Here is a 17,939-nt window from a genome sequence, read left to right as displayed (position 1 = left end):
AGAAACATGTTGACTGGCAGCAGGAATGTTCTGTCAGTGTCAGAAATTCCACAAAATCTGATTAATTATGCAAACGTTCTGTCACCTGATAACATGAAGAAGGAAACGTCTTTTCAGGTGGATTAGGAGAGAAAACGGTGAATTCCAGGAGAAGCTCGGGGTGGAGGAATCTCATCTGCATATCCTGCATGTGTCCAACGCTGGTCCAGGAGGAACTTCTGCCAGGTAATCATGGTAGGGCTGGAGAGAGGACTCTCTGGCAGATGTTCCTCCAGGAGCAGGGTTGGGAATCGCTGATCTAGTGCTGTCATGTAGAAGCCTTCAGCAGAACGAGAGATACGATCTCTGCTGCAACGTCCTGCTTAAAACAGTGAAGAAATCTTCACAATCGTCTGATCAAAGTAACAGACATTTTCATGGTGAGGACTTCAGGGGGGACTTGTCTGCGTCCCAAGCTCCTGTTTTAGCTTGTTCACTCGTCGTCTCTCTTCTCACACTTGTCCTCTTTCTTTTCTGGGCTGATTTTTGTCCTCGCCGCCTTCTCAGTCAACCCAGTTCTGCGCACCACCAAAATCCTGCAGCTGCCAGCGCCACCTGGTGGACAAACAGCAGCAAACATTTGTAAAGAGAGACAAATTTACTCTCTTTAACTCAAATCATATCGAGAGAATCAATAAAACAAAATCCATAATTCTCCCAACTGAAGCGCCACAGCGGGACATCACGACGAATCAAGACCACGTCGAGCCCACATTGGTGGTAGTTTTAGCGGGTAACACACTCACCAATAAACCAGAAGAGCACAAAGTCCACGGTTCGAACCCCACTTACTACCATCGTGTTCCTGAGTATTAAATCTGGAACTCGGGCGCCACCTGGCGGACATTAGGATGTACAGTAATAAATCTGGAACTCGGGCGCCACCTGGCGGACATCAGGATGTACAGTAATAAATCTGGAACTCGGGCGCCACCTGGCGGACATTAGGATGTACAGTAATAAATCTGGAACTCGGGCGCCACCTGGCGGACATTAGGATGTACAGTAATAAATCTGGAACTCGGGCGCCACCTGGCGGACATTAGGATGTACAGTAATAAATCTGGAACTCGGGCGCCACCTGGCGGACATCAGGATGTACAGTAATAAATCTGGAACTCGGGCGCCACCTGGCGGACATTAGGATGTACAGTAATAAATCTGGAACTCGGGCGCCACCTGGCGGACATCAGGATGTACAGTAATAAATCTGGAACTCGGGCGCCACCTGGCGGACATTAGGATGTACAGTAATAAATCTGGAACTCGGGCGCCACCTGGCGGACATTAGGATGTACAGTAATAAATCTGGAACTCGGGCGCCACCTGGCGGACATTAGGATGTACAGTAATAAATCTGGAACTCGGGCGCCACCTGGCGGACATCAGGATGTACAGTAATAAATCTGGAACTCGGGCGCCACCTGGCGGACATTAGGATGTACAGTAATAAATCTGGAACTCGGGCGCCACCTGGCGGACATCAGGATGTACAGTAATAAATCTGGAACTCGGGCGCCACCTGGCGGACATTAGGATGTACAGTAATAAATCTGGAACTCGGGCGCCACCTGGCGGACATTAGGATGTACAGTAATAAATCTGGAACTCGGGCGCCACCTGGCGGACATCAGGATGTACAGTAATAAATCTGGAACTCGGGCGCCACCTGGCGGACATTAGGATGTACAGTAATAAATCTGGAACTCTGGCGCCACCTGGTGGAGTTTAGGATGTACAGTAATAAATCTGGAATTCGGGCACCACCTGGTGGAGTTTAGGATGTACAGTAATAAATCTGGAATTCGGGCGCCACCTGGTGGAGTTTAGGATGTACAGTAATAAATCTGGAACTCTGGCGCCACCTGGTGGACGTCAGGATGTAAAGCAATAAATCTGGAACTCGGGCGCCACCTGGCGAACATCTAGACGCATCACGGGACCATGGGACCGTTACCATGGAGACCAGTAAACAGCTCCGCTGGTCAGAAGACGGATGGCGTGACGGGTCCCTGTTTCTTATTTTAAAAATGAGCAAGTTTCGGAGCGGCGGGCCGCGGGTTCGAGTCGGGAACTGGGCTGAAGACGTGACGCTGGAACAGGTGCGTGGAGCCTGGACGTCATGTTCTACACACCTAGAACCGCAGATTGAAGAAGAAACGCGTTCTTTAATGCTCTGAACCTGCCATGTTCTAAATGGTCAGGAGGATCTCTTCATGGAGAACAGTGCAGAGAGACCTTCTCATGGGTTCCTCGAGTTTAAGACCCATGATCCTGTGATGTGTGCAGGACCAGCTGAGGGACTTCCTGGAGCGCAGGGCGAGGGGTCAGCTGATGGTCCAGAGAAGGACCACGCTGAGGAACAGCATCCTGAAGAGCGTACGTCACTGGGGGAGGACGATTCTGTGGCATGGACTTTATTAAAGTGTGTTTATGTGTGTATATGTGTGTGTGTGTGTCAGGTGGATCTCGCAGTACCAGGACACCACGTCTGCTTTGGAGATGTTGTGATGCTGGTGAACCCAGGCAAGACGGGTCCAGAGTCACGTGACCCATGTGCTCTCAGCATCATTGCAGACATCAACAATGTCCGGCCACACCCACCAGACAACCAGTCCCAGTCACTGCTGGAGCCCTGTCTGGTGGGAGGAGCCAGGAGCCTTCAGCCGTGCGTCCGAAACGCGTTCATCATCAGCAGGTACCAGACTTGGTTCTGTTTTGGGTGGCGGTCCACATTCTGGGCGGCCCGGTTGATCCTGATTGGCTGCTGCATTTTGAAGGATTTATGAGCTGAAGATGAGAAATCGTTTTTTTGGTCGTTTGTTCTTCAGTTTGGATGGAATGTTGGCAGGAGAAACGCTGCATTATGAGCAGAGCTTCTGTCTGCAGACCACTGAAGGTTTTGCTGGAAGTGTAAGTACCCACACACACACACTCACACACCACATACACACACACACACACAGAATGCAGAGTTGTGTGTTACCGTCTCCCCAGCTGTATCTGGCCAGTGACTGTGGAAGCTTCCAGAAGTGCGCCCAGAAGTCCCGCCTACAGGAAGTGGTTCTGGTGGAGCAGCTGAGCTTCCTGTGCCACTGGAGGGTCAAACACATCGACCCAGACCAGCGTCTGGAGCAAGAGGGATACCCAGTACCGGTACAGAGGTTTATTACACACACACACACACACACACACAAACACTCTGGTGCAGTGGTGGCCTAGCGGTTAAGGAAGCGGCCCCGTAATCAGAAGGTTGCCGGTTCGAATCCCGATCTGCCAAGGTGGAGGTCCCGTCCCCACACACTGCTCCCCGGGCGCCTGTCATGGTGCAACCTGCTCACAAAGAGTGATGGTTAAATACAGAGGTATCAAGACCTTCCTCTTTAAAGAATATTTAGATTAAATTGAAATCTTCTTGTCAAACTTTGTGTACAGAATCTACAACAGAGTGAATAAAATAGATGTATTAATAGTTGGGGTCCTAGTGAACCGGAATTGATCTCTTCATCGATGGTAACTTGAAAGCACGTTGTAAGTCGCTCTGGATAAGGGCGTCTGCCAAATGCCGTAAATGTAAATGTAAATGTACAGAGGACACGTGTCACCGTGCTGTGCTGTGCTGCTGTGTCTCACCATGACAACCACTTCACTGTCGCTTCAGGTGAACTCCAACGTGCTGATATCCCACTGCAAAACCAACCAGTGTCTGGCTGTGCTGGAGAACTACAGTCTGTGGTATGGAGTGTGTGTGTGTGTGTGTGTGTGTGTGTGTGTGTGTGTGTGTGTGTGTTGTGTGGAACGTTGATTGTCTGAAGTGTGTGTGTGTGTGTGTGTGTGTGTAGGACACCATATGGCCGGGAATATGAGATCACGGCACACACCTTACTGGACTCTCACAAGGCCGAGCGCGATGGCAACCACTGGCTCATCGCGACCTCCGACCCTGGCAACCAGCGGCAGCAACCAGGCCCGGCCAGAGATGAAGGAGGGACCGAGACTCAACCTGAACATGAGGCTTCGAAAGACACACACACACACACACACACACACACAGTGAAAAAGAACCATGCTTGTTCTAATAAATCTGTTCAGAAATGAAATAAAAGTGGAATAAAAAACCCCAACTGGCCCCTGCAGTCTGATGCTGAAGAGGGAGGAAGACGGACAGCGGTCAGCATGTCCTCAGCATGTCCTCCCGCTGCAACATGTCTCTGCCGCTAAAAGACCGTCTTCCTCATTCCAGCAGCGTGGTGGAACCTGTCAGCTTCGCCGGATCCCTGGTGTGTGAGCAGACTGGAATCCAGCGAGAAGAACATGCAGAAGATCTGCAGCACACTGAGCTGCGGTTCTATAGAAAATGCGCTTTATTAATATTTATTAAATGCGCTGTGATTCGTTTTATTCTCGCACGAAAACAACTTTTCACTGAAAAATGACGAGGGTGAAGCTGCCTGGAGGGTCTCACCTGCAGCAGAGCTTCTTCATCCCTGCGTCACCGGGTCCACAGAGACACCCTGGTCCCTGCACACACACACACACACACACCGGGGACGCGTGGCGGTGTTACCTGCGTGATGTGCTGACACGACAAAGTGCAGCTGAGGGACAACTTGGGACACGAATTATTCAAATGACGAAATCAAGTCATGTTGTAATTGGAGTAAATCTGCTGATTTCAGCAGCGGAGACATTTTAGGTGGTAGTGGTAGTGGGTAAGACACTCGCCTATGAACCAGATGACCCGGGTTCAAATCCCACTTACTATCATTGTGTCCCTGAGCAAGACACTTAACCCTGAGTTGCTCCAGGGGGGGACTGTCCCTGTAACTACTGATTGTAAGTCGCTCTGGATACGGGTGTCTGATAAATGCTGTAAATGTAAAATGTAAAATGTAAAGTGTTATATTCTGAACTTCAGCTTTTAAACAAACGTACACACACACACACACATACAAACTCTCACAAGTACACACACACATACAAACAGACACACGCACACATTCACACCTACACACACACACATACAAACACACAGACACACACTTACACATTCACACTCACACACTCACAAGTACACACGCACACACTCTGACACCAACACATACACTTTCACACCTACACACACCTTCACCTGAGTTACCTGCGAGTCCGCTGACGTCACTGCAGGGCGGGGCCGGCGCGCGAGGAAGCCCGGCGGCGGGACTGAAGAGGAGAGACGGCGCGACTCCTCACCTGTCGCCTCGCCGAGGGGACAGATGACGGGGACCGGTGAGGCGGGGACACGGCTGCAGATGAGGGCCACCGCGCTCCCCGCACGCAAACTCCTGCGCAGCAGCAAGTACGCGGCGGCCGCGCTGCTCCTGCTGGCGCTGCTCACCGGTTACCTGTACCTGGCGACATCCGGCGACACCTACACCTCCCCGACACGTGAGTCGCGACACTTCCCTCGCTACAGCTCGAAAACAGCAACTCTGTGGTGGTGTGTGTGTGTGTAGGTGTGTCTGTGGTGGTGTGCGTGCGTGTATGTGTGTGTGAGTAGGTGAGTGTGTGTGTAGGTGTGTCTGTGGTGGTGTGTGTGTGTCTGTTTCTCTGGTGGTGTGTGTGTAGTCGTGTAGGTGTGTGTGTGTGTCTGTTTCTCTGGTGGTGTGTGTGTAGTCGTGTAGGTGTGAGTGTGTGCGTGTGTGAGTAGGTGAGTGTGTGTGTGTAGGTGTGTCTGTGGTGGTGTGCGTGCGTGTATGTGTGTGTGAGTAGGTGAGTGTGTGTGTAGGTGTGTCTGTGGTGGTGTGTGTGTGTGTCTGTTTCTCTGGTGGTGTGTGTGTAGTCGTGTAGGTGTGTGTGTGTGTGTCTGTTTCTGTGGTGGTGTGTGTGTAGGTGTGAGTGTGTGCGTCTGTGGTGGTGTGTGTGTGTGAGTAGGTGTGTGTGTGTGTCTGTTTCTGTGGTGGTGTGTGTGTAGGTGTGAGTGTGTGTGTGAGTAGGTGAGTGTGTGTGTAGGTGTGAGTCTGTGGTGTGTGTGTGCGCGCAGCTGGCTGAACAATAACAGTCTGATAACAGTGTGTGTTGTGTTGGGGAACTGAGATTAAATCCGGTAACAGAACCAGTTTATCTGGTCGGCTGTGCATGTGGGTCGAGTAGAAGTCTGTGTTTCTGCGACCTCTGAACTCACCGCCCCTCCATCAGGTCAAACCTGCTTTCTTCCATCTTCCTTCTGGCAAAGAATGAACAAAAGAGAAGAAACGCGGGTGACCCTGCTGTTCCTGACCTGGTGACGGTGACCTTGTTACTGTGGTGGGTGGGCTCCACAGATCTTCTCCGCACGTGTCCGTGTGTGTTTGTGTAGGTTTGGAGGTCGGATAGCGGCCTGCTTCGTGAGGCTAGAGGGGTCTGGCGGGGTTCTGACCTCCAGCGGTGAATGTGGGAAATATTGAGGTTACCAGCACGTCTCATGGCGGTTTACACGATCCGGGAAGGGGCGTGGCCTCCCTGAGACGTCGAGATGCAGGAAAGCAGAGGGGAAAATAAGGCACGCACGGACACGGTGGATCAGTGATCTTCATTTCAGCGTGTGTGTGTGTGTTTGTGTGTGTGTGTGTTTTTTTTCTACATTTTATCAAGACATCTACAGTCGACATGAACTGGCTGAGTGAACGCTGGACATTTTTCTGCACTGGAAAAATACTGCATCTGAACAATTTTTTTTTTTCCATTTATATAATAAAAAAATAATAATTCTGAATTTTGCGGTTGAACGTTGCACATGACAATACGGTAAATCCTGATTAATCGCAGACCCTAGTTCGATTAATCACTGTTTAAAATGTAAATCGTTGGCCAGCACTACTTTTTACCACTGTCATCTGTCATACTGAACTGGTTTGTGTGTGTGTGTGTGTGTGTGTGTGTGTGTGTTTATATCTCCAGAGCTGCGGCATAGAATCGGGTCACTGAGTCAGTTTTCAAGAAGAGAACGGGTGAGAGAAAAAACAATATTTAAGTGTCCATCCTTCCTCAGCAGATTATTAACCATTAAAGTGTGTGTGTGTGTGTGTGTGTGTGTGTGTGTGTGTGTGCATTTGACAGCCTCACAGTTATGTTTCAGAAGATAAAGAGACCTGGATTGCGTCATACTCTACTTTACCGTGGAATCCAGAGGTACACACACACACATGCATACACACACACACACACACACACTATATTCACTTTTATTGCATTTACCAGAAGCTCTTGTCCAAAGCAGTGGACATCTTTGTAGTCCACTGCCCACAATGGACACACTCACTCATGAAATATTGTGTATATATATTTTATAAATGCATATTTTTACATTTCAAGCAGTAATACAGTATTGTGCTTTTACTGATATTGTTATTCACATTTTTGTTGTTTTTGGACCAACGTAAAACCAGACATTCGTCCGTTTTTATCCGGTTTTATCTGCCTGCTGGTTTTTTAGCACAATGGAAGAGCCAACCTGCACGTATTTGAAGACTGGTGCGGCGGCTCCATTAAGGATCTCCGGAGGAACCTGCACTTCCCCACCTACCCCCACGTGAGCCCGGCTCCGCCTCCACCTCCACCTGTGAAGAAGCAGACTCCGCCCCTGCGGCTCCCCCTGCTGACCTTCTCTGTTCGCTCCGCAGGTTCGCTCCACCGTCCACAAACTGGCGCTGGCCCCTCGCTGGCACGACTACGGCCTGAGGCTGTTCGGCTACCTCCACCCCCCCAGCGATGGTGCGTCTCAACGCCGCCGGGTTTATTCACTCAAGTCTGCCCTCGCTTCCTTCTGCGGTGGTCAAAGCCACAAAAATACTTCTGATATTTATAATCTCGCAATCTGAAGGGGCCACTGAGGTCCCCTTGATGAAGGTAGCGTCACCACACGCTGCCCACCGAGGGCGATGGTTAAATGATGGCTCCTCTGCAGCTGTTTGAAAATTACAGTTTATCTTAAATGCAGCTGCAGGGTTTGGTTCATGTGTGTCTGTGCTCATTCAAACACGCGCACGCACGCACACACACACGTGCACGCACACACGCATGCACACACACACACAAGCACACACACACATGCACGCACACACACACACGCACACACACAAGCACGCACACACACACACGTGCACGCACGCACACTTACACACACACACACACACACACACACACGCACTTCATGGAAATTTTGTTTTGCATGTAATTGCATGTGGTTTTGCTCAGACTGAACAGCTGATTGTAAAGCAGCAGATTATTTGTGTGTGTGTGTGTGTAGGAGAGTTTGTGTTTGCAGTCGGCTCTGATGACAACTCTGAGTTTTGGCTCAGTTCTGATGAGACACCGAGCAGCTTGAAGCTTCAGGCCTACGTGGGGGAGGTGAGGGACAGAGTGTGTATTTGCATGTGTGTAGTAATTGTGTGTGTGTGTGTGTGTGTGTTGTTAGTGAATTTGTGCGTCTTCACAGACAGGAGCAGAGTGGACTGCTCCTGGAGAGTTTGAGAAGTATTCCAGTCAAGTTTCCAAGCCAATAAAGTGAGTGTGTGTTTGTGTGCTTTTATCATAATGTTGTTTTTAATATATTTATGTGTGAAACCACTTTCTCTTGTATTCGTATTAAAAACCTGTTTGATTTCTCTTGTTGGCACACAGGCCTAAAAAGCTTCCTGTTGTCTGTGTGTGTGTGTGTGTGTGTGTGGGTGTGTACACTGTTATACACTCACTGTCGATTAAGGTGTGTGTTTTATATATATATACACATGATTAAACTGAATGTCTGTTTGTGTGAATATTTGCATCAGATTAGCATGCTGCTCTGCTGTTGCTACTTCTGTGTTATTGTGTGTGAGTGTGTGTACACTCTTATACACTTACTGTTGATTTAAGGTGTGTTTTTTTACATATATATATACGCATGATTAAATTGTATGTCTGTGTGAATAATTGCATTAGATTAACATGCTACTCTGCTGTTGCTTCTTCTGTGTGTGTGTGTGTGTGTGTGTGTGTGTGTGTGTGTCCACTTTTTTAGGCTTCTGGCAAAACAGAAATACTACTTTGAACTCCTCCACAAACAGGATGACAAGGGAACCGACCATGTGGAAGTTGGGGTCAGTCTCGCCCTCTCTCTCTCTCTCTCTCGCTCTCTCTCTCTGTACAACTTTATGTAGAAGTGATGTGTGTGTGTGTGTGTGTGTGTGTGTATGTATGTCTCTACAGTGGAAGCTGAAAGACTCCATGTCTCCATTCTCAGTGGTCGACTCTCAGCACATCTCCCTCTACTGCAGTAAGTGGGCGGGGTCTTGAGCTGGGTGGGTGTGGGTGAATCTGTAAGCCAGAGAATAAGTGTGTGTGTGTGTGTGTGTGTCTCAGATGAATCTTTTCTGAAGATGAGTGATGTGAGTCACATTCCTCAGACGGAGGCCAGCCACACAAATTCAAAGTTTGCGCAGGCCACGCCCCATGGGGCGGACATGCTGAGGGACGACCCACGGGACACGTTCCACCAGAGTAAGAGTCTCTTCAGCTGTGATCTGAAAACTGTTCTTCACCTCTTTCTGAATTATTGTCTGGTTTTGTGTGTGTGTGTGTGTGTGTGTGTGTAGTCCCGCTGTTAGACCCCTCCCACCTGGTGGATGTTCTGCCTGCATGTCAAGTTGAATCCAGATTCAGCATGAAGGGATATTCACTGTCCCGCTACCAGGGCCTACAGTTTGTATGTAACACACACACACACACACACACACACACACACACCCAATCTCATAAAAACACACACACCATTTAGACTCGTCTTGATCTAATTATGACTTTAACACATTTTGAATGGCAGCTCATCATCTAAAACTCAATCCCAGCAAAAAACGAACTAATATTCATTCCAGCAGATTGTTCACCTCATCAGGATCTTGCTATTTACCTGAACAACCCTCAGATCTTCTCCTTCTGAAACTGCACACAACCTTGGAGTAACAATAGGCCACCAGCTCTCCTCCTCGACTCACATCACCAATCTTTCCCTCTCATGTAGATTCCTTCCCTTCAATATCAGTCGAATCTGATCGAATCTTATCGATCAGGCCAGACTTGTTCAGTCCCTAGTAATCTCACGACTGGATTCCGCCGTGAACCCTTAATTTCACGGTAATGTCCTCATGACCCAGAGTAATTCTCATTACCGACGTGGGAACCAAATGAGCATGTTCAATAAACAGCATCAGAATTGCTGACAAGGTGTCATAAATTGAATTAGAATCGTATTTATTGTCCCAGTAAGTGCAGCACATACCAGGAATTAGATTCCGGTGGACGGTGTCTCTCACGTACAGAGTAGAAAAAACAACAACAAACATCAATGTGCAGGATGTGTGTAAGTGTTATTATACAAGTTGTGGAAATTGTTTATACTGTTTATAAATATTATATCTACTGAGTATAAATACATATATGTAAGAATGTACATAGGTCTATGAATAAATAGGCAAAAAACTAACTCCTAAATACAGAGTACATAAAGTGCAGTGCCGATGTTGAAGGTGATTTGTAGTGTGACAGATTCGGGTGTTTAGGGGGAAGAAGCTGGTCCTGGTCTGCCAGAGGGCAGCAGGTCAAAGAGCCTGTGACCAGGGTGTGAGGGGTCTGAGATGATTTTCCCTGCCCTTCTCCTGGATCTTGAGAGGTACAGGTCCTGGATGGAGGGCAGGGGGGCACCGGTGATCCTTCCTGCTGTCCGTACTGTCCTCTGCAGTCTGATCCTGTCCTGTTTAGTGGCTGCTCCATACCAGGCGGTGATGGAGGAGCACAGGACAGACTCAATGACCGCAGTGTAGAACTGGATCACCAGCTCCTGTGGAAGACTGGACTTCCCCAGTTGCCTCAGGAAGTACATCCTCTGCTGGGTCTTTTTGAGGATGGAGGAGATGTTGGTCTCCCACTTCAGGTCCTGGGAAATGGTGGTGCCCAGGAACTTGAAGGTTTCCACAATAGACACCGGGTTGTCTGATATGGTGAGGGGGAGCAGTGCTGAGGGATGTCTCCATAAGTCCACCGTCATCTCCACAGTCTTGAGCGTGTTCAGCTCCAGGTTGTGTTGACTGCACCAGAGTACCAGCCGCTCAACTTCCTGTCGGTGTGCAGACTCATCACCATCCTGGATGAGCCCAATGACAGTGGTGTCATCTGCAAACTTCAGGAGTTTCACAGTTGAGTTTCTGGAGGTGCAGTCGTTGGTGTACAGGGAGAAGAGCAGTGGGGAGAGGACACATCCTTGAGGGGCACCAGTACTGAGGGGCCGTGTTCCAGAGGTGATCTCCCCCAGCCTCACTCGCTGCTTCCTGTCTGTCAGGAAGGTGAGGGAGGTATCCTTCTTTACTTTACTTTATTTGGCAGACGCTTTTATCCAAAGCGACTTACAAGAGGACACCAGCAATTCTCGTTCAATTTACCTGATAAGGCCGAACTTTGTCAGGAATAGAGCATGCTCGGAGATTAAGTGCTAGATGAAGAAAACATGATGTGTGTGTGTGTAAGTGTTAGATTTGTCTGAAATACTTTTTGAATAACCGGGTTTTCACCTGCTTCTTAAAGGAGGCAGACGGGGGGCAGTGGTGGCCTAGCGGTTAAGGAAGCGGCCCCGTAATCAGAAGGTTGCCGGTTCGAATCCCGATCCACCAAGGTGCCACTGAGGTGCCACTGAGTAAAGCACCGTCCCCACACGCTGCCCCCCGGGCGCCTGTCATGGTGCCCACTGCTCACTCGCGGTGATGGTTAAATACAGAGGAAACATTTCACTGTGTGCACTGTGTGCTATGCTGCTGTGTACCACGTCTGACAATCACTTCACTTCACTTTTTAAGGTGCTGGTAGTCTCGGCTAGTCGAAAGGAGCAGGACTAGTTGTTCCACCAGCCAGGGACAACATAGGAGAACAGTCGATTGGGACCGGAGACCCCGTGATCAGGGGATTTTCAGTCTCATTTCGTGTGCAGATCTGAGAGGGCGTGCAGGAGTGTATCTGGCTAGTAGTGTGTTGGTGTAAGAGGGAGAACTTCCATTTACAGCCCTGTAGGCAGCATCAAGTATTTAAACTCAATGCGAGCAGCTACCGGGAGCCGGTGGACAGAGGTGAGGAGAGGCGGGACGTGGGTGTATTTTGGCTGGTTGAAGATGAGACGGCTGCCACATTTTGGACACTCTGGAGATGTTTTATGGTGACTGCAGAGGTTACAGTAGTCGAGTTTGGAGATGACCGTTGCCTGGACGAGGAGCTGCGTAGCCTGATGTGAGAGAAAAGGCCGAATCTTGCGAATGCTGTAGAGCATCCTCTGTAGGCATCCTCTTTGGCCTGGCGAAGATGCTGCAGTTTGGGACTGAACCATGGTTTATTGTTGTTGTATGTGCAGAAGGTCTTGGTTGGCACACACACATCTTCACAGAAACGGATGTATGATGTCACAGTGTCTGTCAGCTCATCCAGGTTTTCAGATGCAGCTTCAAAAACAGACCAGTCCTGCAGTTCCTGTTTTGCTGCATTGGTCCACTTACTTCAGTTTTGACCACAGGCTTGGCCCGTTTGAGTTGTTGCCTGTAAACTGGAATAAGATGGACCAGGCAGTGATCAGAATGTCCCAAAGCTGCCCGGGGAACAGAGCGATACGCATCTTTTATGGGGGTGTAACAGTGGTCCAGTGTATTTTGGGAGTTTCAGTGATTCAGTTCTGCTCTGTTGAAGTCCACAAGGACAATAAAAAGAGAATCTGGGAATTTCCTTTCCATGGTGGTGATCTGGTCAGCCAGCGGTGGCCCGAGGAGGAATGTAAACTCCTGCGGTGAATAGAACGGTTTGAAGTGGATGAGAAGTTTCCAGGTTTGGGCTGCAGAATTTCTGTAGCACTGTGACATCAGTGCACCAATCTTCATTGGCGTAGAAGCAGATTCCGCCGCCCTTTGATTTCCCCGAGAGCTCCAATACGCGGTCCGTTATGCGGTTTCAATACATTCCACATTGTATTAGGTTACCGTACCACAAATATGAAAATGAACCATAACCTACATAACAAAAATTTTCCATCATTTCTGAATTTGTTCACCACAAATCATGATGTTGATGAGGGCGGGGCTAAAGTGGGTGGGGTCAGCTGATGTGGTCACAGTGGTGAGATGACCAGTGTCTGCCTGTTAGATCTCACAGACACACAGGAAATGTTTAATGAGAAAATGAGTTAATTTTAAGTGTGTTTGTTTGTGTGTGTGTGTGTGTGTGTGTGTCAGGTGCGCCTCACCCATGTCTACCCCAATGACTTCACCCGCCTCACACACATGGAGCAGATGAATAAGTGCTTCTACCGCGCGGTTTACAGCCCCAGGTGAGCCGCCATCTGCCTGCTATATTTAACCACCCACCACCATCTCTGTCTTAACGTAGAAACCAGGCCACGCCTCCACCACATCAGAGGGGGCGGGGCTATGTTCAGAGTTCAGTAAAGTTCATGGGACTGTGGCCTGCAGGTTTGGCTTTGCCCTCAGCATGCAGCTGGATGGACAGAAGGACCATCAGATGTTCAGAGGTCAGATTAACACCGTCCACCATTCATTGCCACTTCTGTCAGCTTCTTCATGGCCAGGAGATCTTCTGACCATTCTGTTCTGTCTCTGCAGGGGACAGTTGGAGGCTGAGGGGCGGGCTGAAGAATGAAATGATGGTGACAGAGGACAACTACCAGTTTAAGAATCAGCGCAGACTCTTCAGCCTGGAGGAGCCCAAATCTGCAGCACTGCAGGACAGCAGAGTGAACACTGGAGCAGCACAGCTTCACCCCGCAGGACTGCAGAACCCTTCTCAGGCTGAAGACCAGGCAGCCAAAGAAACGTCCCGGTTGAGAGAGAGGCTCCAAATGGCTGCTCCTCGCCACAAGTACCATTGGTGGGGGTATGAGAAAGCCCAGGAGATCCTGTACGACCCGGAAGTGAATTGGGCTCAGACGTTTAAAATGACTCCGATGGACCTGCAGAAGTGGCGCGATGATTGGTTGGATCTCAGCTGCAACGTGTCGGGGAACATACTGCTGGGTGAATCTGAAGCGTTGGCTCTGGTCAGCGTCTTCATGGAAAAACTTAACAGCAGAAGCCACAGGTAGGTGTGTGTGTGTGTGTGTGTGTGTGCATAAAAGTGGTTTTAAGTTGTCATGTGTCTGAATGTGAAGTTGGCTGATGTGTGTGTGTGTGTGCGTAAAAGTGGTTTTAAGTTGTCATGTGTCTGAACGTGAAGTTGGCTGATGTGTGTGTGTGTGTGTGTGTGTGTGTGTGTGTGTGTGTGTGTAAAAGTGGTTTTAAGTTGTCACGTGTCTGAATGTGAAGTTGGCTGATGTGTGTGTGTGTGTAGACAGTACACACTGTACTCTATAGTGAATGTGGAGAAACGGGTATCCAGAATGCAGTCCAGCCGCTACCTGCTGGAGTTGGAGCTCCTGGATGGGCGTGGCCAGAAGGTGCGCCTGTCTCAGTACGTCAAATTTGAACGGAGTCACTTCCAGCTGTCAAAGAAGGAGCCGCTTTGTTGGCCACAGCGTTTTCAGTGGAACCCGAACGCCACGGTCCACTTCATCGTTCCAGGTGTGAAACGCACACACACACACACACACACACACACACACACACACACACACACACACACACAGTATCTTCAGGACAAACTCCAGCAGTAAGTTCATAGTGGAACAGAACAAGCGGAACGTTTCTTATCATGTTGGTAAATGGCCGGAGGAAACGTCTTCCATCACGTCCTTTAGCCCCAATTATTGTTGGTGAGACTGCATAATGTACAATTACAATCAAATAATTCATAATGGACAGTTAATACGGTCATTGTGTGTGTGTGTGTGTGTGTGTGTGTGTGTGTGTGTGTGGTGGTTTCTAGTGAAGAACCAGGCTCGGTGGGTGCAGCAGTTCATATCGGACATGGAGGAACTGTACACACTGACGTCAGACAAGAACTTCAACGTCATCATCACCGACTTTAACAGCACCGACATGGACGTCCATCAGACCCTGAGGAACTCCCGACTGCCCAGGTGCACCATCAGATCTGATAAGATGCAGAAAAGTGCCTGGTTCAGACGAGGCGTTAACTCTCATATCACTGACGTTGCTGAACTATAATATGAGGTCGTGTGGAAAAATGAGCCAAGGTTCACACCTCTAACATGACCAGCCAGACACGTCTTCTTCATGTGTGCAGGTACGACCACGTTCTTCTGAGCGGAGACTTTGAGCGAGCTGCTGGACTGCAGGCTGGTATAGATCTCATCAAAGTGAGTCCAACAAAACGCTGCAGAACCATCTCCACCGTAAACGTAGCTCAGTTCCTACTCCGCATGTGGGATGAGAAGGTTCACAGCTGGACTGTTCTAATAAAATGGCGTCCACAGACCCGGTGGCCTATTTACGGTGTACGTTGGTGTCCTTTTCTGTATTTAAGTGTTCCGTTGTTTGTGTGTGTCAGGATGAGCACAGTATAATATTCCTGTGTGATCTTCACATCCATTTCCCTGCCGGGTTTGTGGACACTATAAGGAGACACTGTGTGGAGAGCAGTCTGGTCTTCGCCCCAGTTGTCATCAGACTCAACTGTGGAGCAACTCCACAGGAGCCAGACGGTATCTCCCTCTCCCTCTCTCTCTCTCTTTCTCTCTTTAACACACACATACACACATTCAAATGTCAGGTGAATTCTGGTCCACAATGCAGAGCAATGTGGTGTTCAATCCAATGACCCACGCGTGTGTGTGTGTGTGTGTGTGTGTGTAGGTTACTGGGAGATGAATGGATTTGGCTTGTTGGGCATCTACAAGTCGGATCTTGTCGCTTTGGGGGGGATGAACACTGAGGAGTTTAAGAATCGTTGGGGAGGTGAGGACTGGGAGCTGCTGGACAGGTAAGACACGGAGACACGCCCCCCTTCTCCCACACTTTCAGTCCAGTTGCTCATTTCAGAAATATGCTAAATCAGCATAATCATGCCGATCTGCCCTTTAAAGTGCCCGGCTAGCTCAGTCGGTAGAGCATGAGACTCTTAATCTCAGGGTCGTGGGTTCGAGCCCCACGTTGGGCGTACCTTTTAGGGGCAGTGGTGGCCAAGCGGTTAAGGAAGCGGCCCCGTAATCAGAAGGTTGCCGGTTCGAATCACGATCCGCCAAGGTGCTACTGAGGTGCCACTGAGCAGAGCACCGTCCCCACACACTGCTCCCCGGGCGCCTGTCATGGCCGCCCACTGCTCACTCAGGGTGATGGTTAAATACAGAGGACGAATTTCACTGTGTGCACCGTGTGCTGTGCCGCTGTGTATCACATGTGACAATCACTTCACTTTCTTTTTTAAATGGCACAATTATTGCCTGGTGGGTGGAGATATGCAGACATATCCTACATAACCCCCCATTTCCTCAGGATCATCGAGGCAGGACTAGATGTGGACCGGCTGCACATCCGCAACTTCCACCATTACTACCACTCGAAACGAGGCATGTGGAACCGCCGCATCCTCCCCATGGACTAGCTGTGCAGCGGCCGCCACCGGAGGACCTCCGAACCGGTAGGCGGGGCCCTGGACTACGCTGCAGCCCTGTGATTGGCTGGTTGCTGCTGCTGAACAGCAGGGCTACGGGGCTTCGCCAAGACGAGTGTGATGCTCAGGTTCACACACAGACACAGAAGTGTGTGTGCAGGAACATTTGCGGATTGTTATGCTGTTTACTCAGATGTGGATTTTATTTATTAGGTTTTTATTTTATAATAGCAGCATGTTTAATGACTGAGTGACGTTGTCCTGTGTGTCTGCACATCTGTACACGTGCTGCTGGAAAATACATGAAGTACACAAACCTAAACTATTAATATTTTGATACCATTTTTTGTCATATTTTCTCTGTAACATGAAGGCAAACATCTGCGTGTTTTTGTAAATGAGTTCTGCCATTTGAAATGGGATCTACTTTTCGTAGACTGACATCAGTGGGCCTGGCGTGACTACAAAAGAGTGGACTTAATCTCTAAAGTCCACTCGTCTACATTCCTTCAGTTGTTCATCCGACATTACACCACTTTGATGATATTACTGTGCCTTGTTGGTATTCATGTCATGCACCGGGGTCGTAGGTCATGTGATGTCTGCATTAATAAGTGTCATTGAAATGAATGGGTCTCAAAAATGCTTTTAAATATGAATGTCACTTTACTGGCTGTTTTACTTTTCTCAAAATATGTCTTGGGAAAGTGGTGTCTGACATTTACAGCCTGGACAATTTTATTTTTTTTAATAGATTGTTGTCTTATATTTGGGCCAATTCTGTATAATTTTTTATCAAATCTTATTCTGTAAATTGTAAATAATAAATTTAATTAGCAAAAAATATATTTTTCCATTGTTTCATCTATTTACAAGGATCTGTTCTGAAGACTTCGAGTTCCTGAAGCTCCTCCAATTGTGAACGTTTGTGGGGATTTGATTTTTAATTTTTTTTTTTTTTTTTTTTAAAGCCTTTGCTTATTGATTTTGGGTTTTCTGGAACATTCCTCTGATTCTGTCTTCACTGCATTGGCTACCTGTGAAACTTTGCATATATTAGAACATACAAAGCTAAACATGGATTGACCTCCATTGGGTGATTTGTGATCAGAGTCCCCTACGCGACTCTTACTGCTAATGTTTGCAATCCAGAAACAGTGTCAATATTCCAGGCTTAAATATTGCAAATTAATTTATACCTATTTTGAAATGCATTTTTCTGGATTGTTTTCGTATTGATCTGTCTGTCACTGTCCAAATAAACCTGAAAATTAGAGATCAATCCTTTGTTTGGTAGTGGGAGAACTTAAATCAGAAGGGATCATTCACTTTATTATCTACCAAAACCACCC

At 48.4% G+C, this 17,939-nt stretch overlaps 2 protein-coding genes and 1 non-coding gene across 3 annotated transcripts; all 3 read left to right on the top strand.

Moving 5' to 3' along the window:
• Positions 1 to 1,991: 1,991 nt before the first annotated feature.
• cfap161 (cilia and flagella associated protein 161) lies at positions 1,992 to 4,152 on the top strand. The gene is made up of 7 exons (XM_028967415.1): positions 1,992 to 2,141; positions 2,329 to 2,418; positions 2,502 to 2,737; positions 2,871 to 2,952; positions 3,037 to 3,195; positions 3,701 to 3,774; positions 3,882 to 4,152. The coding sequence occupies exons 1-7, from the start codon at positions 1,998 to 2,000 to the stop codon at positions 4,135 to 4,137; spliced, it is 1,041 nt and encodes a 346-aa protein (XP_028823248.1). The 5' UTR covers positions 1,992 to 1,997; the 3' UTR covers positions 4,138 to 4,152.
• Positions 4,153 to 5,239: 1,087 nt separating this feature from the next.
• Positions 5,240 to 17,433, top strand: LOC114779523 (beta-1,4-N-acetylgalactosaminyltransferase 3-like). Its single transcript, XM_028967394.1, has 20 exons — positions 5,240 to 5,466; positions 6,958 to 7,007; positions 7,117 to 7,188; positions 7,493 to 7,588; positions 7,680 to 7,770; positions 8,306 to 8,406; positions 8,495 to 8,562; positions 9,059 to 9,137; positions 9,247 to 9,313; positions 9,400 to 9,537; positions 9,633 to 9,742; positions 13,296 to 13,390; positions 13,533 to 13,591; positions 13,683 to 14,157; positions 14,407 to 14,636; positions 14,941 to 15,094; positions 15,262 to 15,334; positions 15,526 to 15,679; positions 15,831 to 15,957; positions 16,470 to 17,433. The coding sequence occupies exons 1-20, from the start codon at positions 5,295 to 5,297 to the stop codon at positions 16,576 to 16,578; spliced, it is 2,520 nt and encodes an 839-aa protein (XP_028823227.1). The 5' UTR covers positions 5,240 to 5,294; the 3' UTR covers positions 16,579 to 17,433.
• Positions 16,062 to 16,134, top strand: trnak-cuu (transfer RNA lysine (anticodon CUU)). The gene has a single exon. It is a non-coding gene; the product is annotated as a tRNA-Lys (tRNA).
• Positions 17,434 to 17,939: the final 506 nt, after the last annotated feature.

This window comes from Denticeps clupeoides, unplaced genomic scaffold (assembly GCF_900700375.1).
Source record: "Denticeps clupeoides unplaced genomic scaffold, fDenClu1.1, whole genome shotgun sequence".
Lineage (NCBI taxonomy): Eukaryota > Metazoa > Chordata > Actinopteri > Clupeiformes > Denticipitidae > Denticeps > Denticeps clupeoides.
The sequence above is the reverse complement of the archived record's forward strand: the minus strand, read 5'-3'. Positions and strand labels throughout refer to the sequence as shown.